Here is an 11,156-nt window from a genome sequence, read left to right as displayed (position 1 = left end):
TCTCTCTTTCAGGATTCCCCGTATATATCCTCCCTGGTCGCCACGGTCAGGTGCGGGATTGTCTGCTTCGCCAGTCAAAGAACTACGCCGAGACATCTCTCCAACTTCGCCGTTCACCGCCGCACTAAGGAGCTATGTTCCGGTCCTAAGCTTTGGATCGACTCACGCCGTCCCACTCCTCCTGGTGTTTCCCGTGACCGGTCGTCAGCGACGATCTGTGAAGTATTACCCCTTTTTCGGTTTCTGTGGAACAGCGCGTGGATCTTGAGTGAACTGATTTATGTAGGGTTGACCTGAAAGACTTTAATGAAGAATTGATTAGAATGTTTTGCCCTCCACCGTTTTTCCTGAGTTTTGTTTTGGAGGTGTTTTTCTTTATGCCCAAGGAATCTATGTTTGTGTTCTGCCGCTACCCGGATCCCTGACCAGGATTACACTGCACCGCCAGATATTGCTCTGCGGACCCAGCCCCGGTTCTTCCTCCATCAACCTCGACTCCCCGTGGACTTACCCGGTGTGGGCCTAGGTGCAAGCCACACGACGACCGACTTCCCCGGAATTTACATGCTATGCTCCTCGGTCTCCATTCAAGCCTCCAGCCCTTGTTGTTTTGAAAATAAACTCGTTACCTGCATTCTAGAGTGTGTGGCATTTCTGGTCCTCTGATTTTCCGGAACCTGACAGTTCTGCCAATACAATGAATTTCTGGCCACATTGCTTTCATGAAGTTCAGTGAGTATTTGTTTGATTGGAAGTTTACTTTGGTGCTAGACCATAAACCACTATTTAAGATCTAGGTTACACAGACTGGTGTACCTGCTTCAGCTGCAGTTAAGATGCAGAGATGGTCCTGATTTTTAGCTGCATACACATATGAGATTAGGTACAAACCACCTGAACAACACGACAACACTGATGTGTTATCCAGACTTCTCATGCTTGATGAGACATTCCCCATAACACACTCACAGTTCACAGTATCTTCATTAAATAGTGGGCCTGCAAAAGCAATAGCTTAGGAAACTCAGACAGATTACTTTTGACCAAAATCAAACAGTAGGTCATGTCAGGATGTCCTAATTCATCCCAGATGAGCTTCTCCAACCATATGTAAAACAAAGGTTTGTGGCCATTTCAGAAAAATTACAAAGCAGGATATTATCACAGTTTCATGAGAGCCATGGTAAAAAAGAAAGCTCTGTCTAGACGACATGGTGGCCGACATGGGCAAACGCACTGCAGCGGCCAAAACATATGCAAGAGAGAAACTCTGCAACAGAAGTCTGCCAGGCCGATAGGGGGGACCCCGAACTGAGGGATGCTATGAAGGTTTGAAGTAGTTTTGTACTTTTAAATATCTACTAGGTAAATGATAAAATCTATGTAATTGATCAATAGTTTCATTAAATGTAAATCAATTGACTCAAAAGCTGAAAAAAAATCTACAATGTGGAGAATTTTCTACAAAGATAAACACCAGTGGTGATGTACCTGAGGTTATTACTGCCTGAAGTAAAAGTACATGAACTGTGATTTTGTACTTGTTACATAAACATATACATATTTCATTTTGGCTTTTTCAACAATTAATAATAATAATAATAATAATAATAATACATTTTATTTCATGGTGCCTTTCAAACTCTCAAGGTCACCTTACAGAGAGAAAAAGGAAGCATACTGCATGAAATACATAGAGCATTAAAACAACAATAAAATCAACAATGCATAAACAGAGGGCCAGAATGTAAAAGCAAAAGTGCAGAGCATCCAGGAAGTGGGCGATGTACAGCAAAAGCAAATTGAAACACAAAAACCCAGATGACAGAACAACAAATATAAAACAATATGAGACAATATGAAATAGGCAGAGGGTGGTAGAACATCACGGGCTACTTTGGGAAGTTAAGAGAGTTAGGTGGAAAACGCTATACGGAACAGATACGTTTTGAGTGATGATTTAAAAGTTGATAAGTCCGGAGACGACCGGATTCGATGAGGGAGAATGTTCCAAAGGCGGGGCGCAGTGTGGCTGAAGGATCTAGCGCCCATGGTGGCCAGGCGCACTGTAGGGGTGCAGAGGAGAGTGGAACTGGAGGAGCGGAGAGTACGAGGCGGAGAATAGATATGAAGTAGATCAGTGATGTATGGTGGGGCAATAGAGTGGAGGGCTTTGTGGGTGAGAAGGAGGATTTTATAGTTTATACGGAAGGACACAGGGAGCCAGTGAAGTTGTTTAAGGACAGGGGTAATATGATGTGAGAATGGAGTTCTGGTGATGATTCGGGCAGCAGAGTTCTGGACAAGTTGTAGTTTATGAAGTGATTTGAGAGGTAGACCAGTGAGGAGTGAGTTACAGTAATCCAAACGAGAGGTGACAAAGGCATTAACGAGTATGGCCGTGCTATCGATGGTGAGTGAAGAACGGATGCAGTTTATGTTACGGAGATGGGAGTAGGCCGACCGGGTAGTGGTATTGATATGCTGAGTGAAGGAGAGAGTACTGTCTAGGATGACACCCAGGCTTTTAACTTGGGGGGAGGGGAGGACAGTATTGTTGTCATTTAAAATGGAGAAGGTGCTGGTTTTAGAAAGGGTGGATTTGGTGCCCACGAGGAGAATTTCAGTTTTGTCGGGGTTGAGTTTCAAAAAGTTATGGGTGAACCAGGATTTGATATTATGTAAGCAGGTAAGGAGGGAGGGAGGGGGGAGGGCAGAAGATGGAGCAGCAGAGAGGTAGAGCTGGGTGTCGTCTGCATAACAGTGGAAATTGATGTTATGTTGCCTAAAGATATGTCCGAGAGGAAGGAGATAAATAATGAAGAGGAGGGGCCCCAGGACAGAGCCCTGGGGCACGCCACAACTGACAGTAGAGGGCTGGGAGTGGAAGTTCTGGAGATGGACGGACTGGGTGCGGTCAGAGAGGTAGGAGGTGAACCATGAGAGGACCGAGCCGGCTATGCCGATGGAAGCAAGGCGATGGAGGAGAATATTGTGCGAGATGGTGTCAAAAGCTACAGTTAGGTCAAGGAGGATGAGGATGGAGACAAGGCCAGAGTCTGCGGCTACTAGGAGTACAATTAAAACTGACATGAAGCTCAATGTGTAGTTTGCTGCTCTCTGGTGGTCACAGGTAAAACAACACTCCTGAGGTGACATGGATTTCCAGACAAACTCCAAATAAATATCGCTTGGGGCCATCTTCCTGATGTACTCATGCATCTTTGCTGTTTCATCTCAGATGATGCTCACCAGTCGTCTGCCTCCTTCCTTCATGTACAGTCTCAGGATGCTGGATTTGGGGTGAAACCCTCCATGTATTGTGAGGAGCTTCCTTTTCTTGACACCAGTGGCCTCTATCTCCTCTCTTGACCAGCTTATTATGCCAGTGGGGTATCTGATGACCGGCAGGGCGTAGGTGTTGATGGCTTGGACCTTGTTCTTCCCATTTAGCTGACTACTTAGGACTTGTCTTACTCTCTGTAGATATTTGGCTGTGGCTGCTTTTCTTCATTCCCTCCTTCCCCACACTGTTAATGAAATGTCAGTCTGATTTCTAATGCCGTTTTCTATTTTAACAGAACCTGGAAGTCCTAGTGACACTTCAGCTCTGTTTCAGTTTTAACCTCCACGTCCTTGTTTCAGTGCTGACTGGTCCATTGAAACACTGCTCCACAGATGGAAACTGGGCTGTGTCGACATTCAGCTGGAAGAATTTGATGCCAATAAATCTGAGCTGGCTGGATCAGTTTTACCAGGCAGCCACAGTGTCCAGATGATGATTATCACACAGAAGAAAGATGATGTTGGACTGTAATGTTACAGGAGACTGTTTATTGGAAGTCTCAAAAACTGGCAGAAAGATGCTGTGACTCATCCAGACAGACCAGATTTGACAGTGTCTGTGTGTGACCTAATATCCACCCTGCACATTTGTAAATTGATCTTTTGCACATTGGATGGTTAGAGACAAGAATCATTTAAACAATTTCTCATTGGACTCCAGTAACACTGTTAGACTCACAGTGGGTTGTTTTTTTAAAGGATCAAAGTTGATAGAGGACTGGCATGGTCATGTGGTGGTTAGCACTGTTGCCGTACTATAAGAAGGTTCTGGGTTCAAATCCCAGTTGATCTGTAGCCAGTGGAGTTTCCATGCACTGTGTTTGTGTGTGTGCGTCTGTGTGTGTTTCTTGAGGTACCCCTTGTGGATGTGAATATGAGTGTTTGTCTGTTTTTATGTGTCAGCCCTATGTTAGACTGGTGATCTGTCCAGGCATCCCCTGGTCCCAGCTGAATCTCTGACTAGCAGGAACAAGCAGTAGAAAATAAAATTGATGCAGCACCAGAGATATTGTCTTGTTTAATTTACAGTTTAGTTTTCCTTGTCAAAGACAACATGACCCACAATGAAACTTATATGGGGGAGCACAAAGCACAAAGCTGCCTCTAGTAATACTAAAGACTAAAGACTTGAGACTAATTTCACATACTGTATGCAGTACTCCCCAGCACCTGGACACACAGCTGGACTCTGTATTTTCTCCTGTGACCACCAGAGGGCAGAATTTATTCAAACAATTGCAAACTGACACTAACTCATTCCTGACTCTTTGTAAGTTTGGGTGGTTTTTGTCTGGTCTGGGTGGACAGACAGGAGGAGTATTAAGAAGAAAGGGGGGAGCTTGGCAGTGTTCGTGAATGTTATGTGATATAACCATCAAACCACCCAGTACCAGACAGCCTGAGGGTGGGCCAAAATATTTTCCTCAACAGATTTGACTCTAAACCTCAGACAACTCATTCACCTTCATCATTTGTGTTGCACATAACTCTTCCAGTTTAGCTCAGTCATCCCCTCTACCTCCTCCCACCCTTCAGTGTTTACAGAATGGAATGGGCAGAGGTGGACCAGAGTCTGGTCTCCAGGACTATGGACTCTCTCACCAACAGCCCACAGTATGTGAGACTAAAGGGTTGTGTGTCAGACATGTTGCTCTGTAGTACAGGGTCTCTAAAAGGAATTCTTTTCATTATTGTTATTATTGTCACTTATGTTGTGTTTTGTAAGTCTTTAGCTTACTGCTGTAACACCTGAACTGGGATCAATAAAGTGTTTAATCTGTTTAATCAGGGTTTATCAGGGTCTGTAGGTTTGGAAATATATCTCAAATCATCACTAGATGGTCACTGACATTAAGATAAAACTCAACAACATCACATAAGCTGATAAACTTCCTTCCTCAATATCAGAGGTTGAAACAATATATCAGGTCTAACAGTGTTAGAATTGATATTTAATTGTGTTTACATCAGACACATTATTTAATTATATCAGGTACAATAGATCACAATATGTGCATCTTGGACATGCACACTGCACCAATGTTTTCTCCACAGAAATCATGACACAGAAGTTATTCCCATCAGGGGTTGTGACTCTGTGACTTGGCACAAGTTTGAGAGTGGACGTCCTTTCTGACACAACAATCCAAAGTGGTCCCATCCAGGCCCAGCCCTGATTTGCTGCTGGTAGCAGGCACAAAAAAGGCAGTGTCCTTGATGGGATATAATCCATGTCAAACAAAACATATTCTGGTTCTTTCTGTAGCTAAGGAGGAGACAGAAATAATATAGAAAAATAAAGAGCTGTGTACTGTTTTCTGTCATGTGGAAGAAGCTCCAGTTATTCAGACAGGAAGGAGCATCATGATTTGTGTCTGCTCTGCTGAATCTGGACCTGGACCACTTGTCAGTGTGGAGGAGACAATGAATTCCCAAGTTTACCAAAATATGCTGCAGGATAATGAGAGAGTGGCTGTGCACAGGCTGAAGCTCAGAAGAAGCTGGATGATGCAGCTGGACGATGATGTGAAACATCAAAGTAAATCTACTACAGGATGTTTTCAGAGACACAGAATCTGCCTTGTGGAGTGGCCCAGTCAGAGCCCAGACCTCAACCCAATAGAAATGTGTCTGAGCTGAAGCAGATCTATGAAGAAAAATAGTCCAAAATTTCCTTTGTGCAGACCTGATCTCCAACTACATGAAGCACTTACATGAGATTATTGCTGCCACAGACGGTTCAACCAGTTATTGAAACACTTTCTCACAAAATATTTGTTCGAGTTCTGTGACATTTCGTGTGTAATTTGAAGATTAAAATAAACAAGCAAGAAAGAAATCAGAATAAAAACGGACCATGATTATGACAAAACACGAAACATAAGTTTATGTTTAGATGTAGAAAAAACAAAAAAAACTTTTGAAAAAACAAAAAAATCTTGAATCACAAAAACTAAATGTTATTGTACACACACTCCAGTCTCATAGCATTGGGGGTTTTTTCCAACCCCAAAATCTACTGTACATGACTCAGCAGCAAACTAGTAATGGACATTCAAAGCAACACACAGGTTATTAAGAAACATTTCTAAGTGATGTTACCAAACCTGAATACTTTTCTAATTTTGTTGGACTGCTATTAATTTGAAAAGCCCAGTAACCAATTCCATTATGATGTTATTTACTACATTCATGTAAACACATAGATGGATTAAATATTGTTCACATATTGACAGGCCTCCACACAATCCCCTCAGACACTTCTGAAACCAAACCTCCAGCCTTTGTCTTACAGATTGTTCAAGTTCAGTATATCGAACATATTTTATCCTTAATGAGTCCAAATGCAACAATCCCTACACATCCAATCACACCTCCGACTGCAGCTCCCACTACAGCCAGCTCTTTTGCTCCTTCTGGAATTACATTCCCAACAAAGTATGATGCTACAAACCCACCAGCTGCTCCCACCAATCCACAAATATATATAGCAAGTTTGATTTTCTGTCTAGTTTCAGGACCTTTTGCTTCGCTCTGCCACTTTTGGAGCATTTTAACGGTGTAATACTTTCCATTATTTTTTTGAACCATGTCATTGAGCTTCTTCAGAAGGTCTGTGACTTGAGATGAATCCTGGTCAGTATTTTCAATAGCAATGAATCGCTCTCCACATTCAGAGACAAACTGCTGGAGCTGAGAGTTTTCCTTGATCTTATGCTTTATGATTTCATCAGCCTTCCCCAGTTCACTTTGATCCAACAGTTCATGTTTATGGGTGAAAACAACCAGAGCATATTTTGCAGCATTTTTGCCAAAGGTCTTCCAAACAAACTCTACCATGTTCTGTAATTCAACTGTAAATTTCAACTCATCCAACACAATCAGAAATGCATGAGGACCAGGTGAAGCAAGTGAAACACATCTCTTGACTTCCTCCATCACCTCTTCATCTGTTTTCTCATAATGACACAGACCTGGAGTGTCAACAACAACCACCTCTTGATTGTCGATCTCTACTTTTTCCTTATGACACTTCTCTGTATTAGAGCAGACACATAGGTGACTCTCAGAAGCAGGTTCCTTATAGTCCTTGGAGCTCCTCAGGATGGTTTTCATGAGTCCAGTCTTTCCAGCTCCAACCCTCCCAATAAGAACAATCCGAAGCTCTGTTGGAAAATAAAAGAAACATCAGTGGTGGAAGAAATACAATGAATGCAGCAATAACACATTTGGACCATTTAGGTAAAAGTCCAACATTCAACATTTTACTTAGTAAAAGTACAAAAATGTAAAAAAGACATGAAGATACACTTAAATTACTAAAATGAAAAGCATTATACAGACTCACCTATTTAAGATATTACTCAAATACTGACTTATTGATACATTTGTACATACATCATTGTAATTTTAGAAAGGTGGAGCTAATTTGAAGTGACTGTAGAACTTTATTAATGATGAATAACTGCAGGAGACTGAAACTTGGAGACTCATTAGAAATTGATAAGCCAAGAAACTATTAATGTCATATTAACATTTCTAAGTGCAAACCTGACGACCTGTTAGAAAGTGTGAAAGCTTCAATATTTACTTATGGAAGTGTAACTAACATATAAAACTACATTTGGAATAGAAAGACTTGCTTTTACTGAAACAGTCTCTTTAAAGAAACTTAGAAACAGTCTACACATGATTCCTTTTCAGTAGAGGTTATCTTATTATTTGTTAGTTGCATCAGGTGAAACTGTAAAACAAATAACGTGTCATGTTGCTCCATTACTGATGGACGTGTAAATAAGCAACTGATTCCAACCTGTTCACCATGTCAACTTAAAATGTGATGACATGTCAGTGTCCATTTAAGAAAAATGTTGCTTATGTTCAATCCAGTTCTAGAGAAGAGAAATGTTTGTATTTCAACTTTTTCCTATTGGTTTGTTTGAACTTTTGAAGGAATTCATTCCAGCTCTTTATGGACTTTGGGAAAATGAATGAGCAATAGTTTTTCACTTTTCCTGACTTCCTGTTAAGCCATGAAAAGGCCACCATACCAGTTTTTGATTACACCGTTATTTGAGTAGGTTTTCACAGTGGATTAAGACTTTTACTAATTTAAACCCATCACTGTGTTTTTTCTCCAGAGTTGGCTGGTCATCTCTCTCTATGTGCTGTCTGCTTCATTAAACACACAACTATAATGTGTAATATATAATTAGTGTAAAATGAGATTATTCTGTAGTGTTTTAGTTGATGTTTATTAGTTTGATTTCCATTCAGGGCCATGATTAAATTGGCGTCATTACATTTACTTCACATGAAGAATTGTAACAAATTATTAATTTAAAATAATGCACTTTCTCTTTTTTTAGTACCGTTCATTAGACTGAATAATCTTCCTCAGCAAATGTATCTGAGGTTGTTTCCACTGAGAAAGTCATTGATCTAAGTGCTGCCTCTGACACATAGTAACAGTGGAAAGAGTGCTATAGTAGAATGGGCTCCAGGGCTCATTGTCACAACGTCAAGTCATATCTTCAGAACAGCAGTTATTGGTTTCTCAGTTGGTCATTATGTATGTTACCATCCTGAAAACAGAGTAACACCAGAGGATTCAGGTCCAGGCAGGACACAGACTCATCCATGTGTTTCTTTCAACAGGTTAGATTCATATATTCTCTCATCTCCATAAAGTATCCTCACTGTTTGTAACATTTTATTTATTTTAAAATGTAATTCATTTGCTATTCCACTTTTTCATACTTTTTGTTTTTTATGTAAAACATTTTGCCCATTTGATTTGAAATAACCTTAAAAATAATCTTGCTCTGCCTATTTGAAGGTTTTTATTCTGTCATAATTTGTATTTTCTTTATTTAACTAAAATGACAAAAAAAAGCATAGATCAAAGTTTAGTTAGCACATAAAGTCAAGCCATTAAAACAAAATAATAATATTTGCAATATCATACCATATATTTATGTATTTATTAAATCAGGTGAACATCATTTACTCACCAGACAATTGTTCACTGACCATCTTTGTCTTATGGAAGCAGCTCATTTTTGATGTCTTGTCAGCAGTGGATGTTTTCTTCTGACTATTTTAAGATCCATCTCACCCTTTTATATTGTAGCCTTCTCCTAGTTCCCTCCCCTGAAACACACGTCACCCATTCCAAGTCAAAAACTGACCACCCACAAACAGGAAATAAACATGTAGCTGCAAAGGTACTTTGCTGAGCAAAGACATACTATGTAGAGTATTTAGGCACAGCTACTGAGGACTGTTTACCTGACTCACACACATCAACATACAGTTTGGACTGTTATTATTCTTCTGATGAATCCTACAGGCAGGACAGCAGTAAATCATGGCTTGTGAACCTCATCTTATTCAGAGTTTGTGTGTATTGAAATATAATGAAATAAAAGCATCTTCAAATTAAAGTGCAGCAGAAAATTACACAGAGAAAATACAAACAAACATTCTATTACAGAGAAACGAGCAATGATGTTTCTTTTTCTTTTCTCTAAAAATATTTGACATTATGCTATTATTGATATGCTTCCTACTTTCTGTATGGATTCATGGGATTACAAATAAATAAATAAAAATAAAACTACCCACAATTCACTTGTCCACAGAATAATATACATAAAAATAAATAATGCAAAAGTCCTTTTCTCCAACACTGTTGGATGGAGCAGAACCAGCTATACTGTTGATATTTTTCTCATTGCTACAAATCATTGCTGTGGGAAATGTTGTCTGCTATAAATTGCTTGTCCTGCTGCCTTTACTCTCCAGCCCTGGATCAGTGGTGGAAAATAAAAAAATAGGATTTTCTACATACAGTTCATCCTTGTCAAAACATGGGGTCTCTACATTTTTCACATTACAACTTACCTTCTGACAGGTGGGATAACAATTGCGGTGTATTATAAAAGTAGGTGTTTTTTTTCTTCTTTTTATTAATGTGTCCATCATTGCAGAATGGTTTGTATATATTTTGGCCAGTTCAATAAATGTTGTGTACAGAAATGTACTGTACGTATAATACATCCTCATGTCAGAGGATTTTTACATCAAGTAAAATTTTTTCTTTTAACTTTGCCCTGTTATCTGCTTGGGGCCCTTTGAGCTGCAATCTTCCACTCAAACTTATTATTAAACTTTCATCCTCAGAACAGTTATAACTTTTTGAGAGCCTCACTCTTAGTCTCTCACATCCAAACTGGAAAACACAAAAACCAGTTCTACTTGTCATTGCGTATCGTCCACCTGTCCCTTACTCAGAGTTTTTAACTGAATTTCCAGACTTCCTGTCTGATTTAGTGCTTAGTTCAGATAAAGTCATTATAATGGGAGATTTTAACATTCATGTAGATGTTGAAAATAAGTCTCAGCAATATTAGATTCAATTGGTTTCACTCAAAATGTTAATAAACCCACCCACTGTTTCAATCACACCCTTGATCTTGTTCTGAGCTATGGCAGCGTTTCCCCATAATCCTATTTTGTCAGATCATTCTTTAATAACTTTTGAATTTAAGATGATGGATCATGCAGCGTTTGGAAGAAAATTCCACTACAGCAGATGTTTATCTGACAACACTGTTAAATTTAAGAAAATGGTTCCATCTTTATTTACATCTATGCCAAATATAAACATAGTGGAGGGCAGCTGCCTTAATCCTACTCCCTACCAAATTGATCATGTTGTTGACAGCGCTGTAATGTCACTTCGTGAAACGCTTGATTCTGTAGCCCCTCTGAAAAAGAAGTTAGTGAATCAGAGAAGACTAGCCCCA

At 39.8% G+C, this 11,156-nt stretch overlaps 1 protein-coding gene across 1 annotated transcript; it reads right to left on the bottom strand.

Annotated features, from left to right (window-relative positions):
- Positions 1–5,369: 5,369 nt before the first annotated feature.
- LOC113141167 (GTPase IMAP family member 9-like) lies at positions 5,370–9,425 on the bottom strand. The gene is made up of 2 exons (XM_026325413.1): positions 9,360–9,425; positions 5,370–7,511 (listed from the first exon to the last, which is right to left on the bottom strand). The coding sequence occupies exons 1-2, from the start codon at positions 9,403–9,405 to the stop codon at positions 6,652–6,654; spliced, it is 906 nt and encodes a 301-aa protein (XP_026181198.1). The 5' UTR covers positions 9,406–9,425; the 3' UTR covers positions 5,370–6,651.
- Positions 9,426–11,156: the final 1,731 nt, after the last annotated feature.

This window comes from Mastacembelus armatus, chromosome 8 (genome assembly GCF_900324485.2).
Source record: "Mastacembelus armatus chromosome 8, fMasArm1.2, whole genome shotgun sequence".
Lineage (NCBI taxonomy): Eukaryota > Metazoa > Chordata > Actinopteri > Synbranchiformes > Mastacembelidae > Mastacembelus > Mastacembelus armatus.
Note: the sequence above shows the minus strand (reverse complement) of the source record. Positions and strands in the feature narration are given on the sequence as shown.

Coding starts and splice junctions, on each gene's coding strand:
- LOC113141167 (XM_026325413.1), bottom strand. CDS start 9,405: ATGAGCTGCTTCCATAAGACAAAGATGGTCAGTGAACAATTGTCTG. Junction 7,512..9,359: donor GGTCAGTGAACAATTGTCTG/GTGAGTAAATGA, acceptor ATTTTCCAACAG/AGCTTCGGATTGTTCTTATT.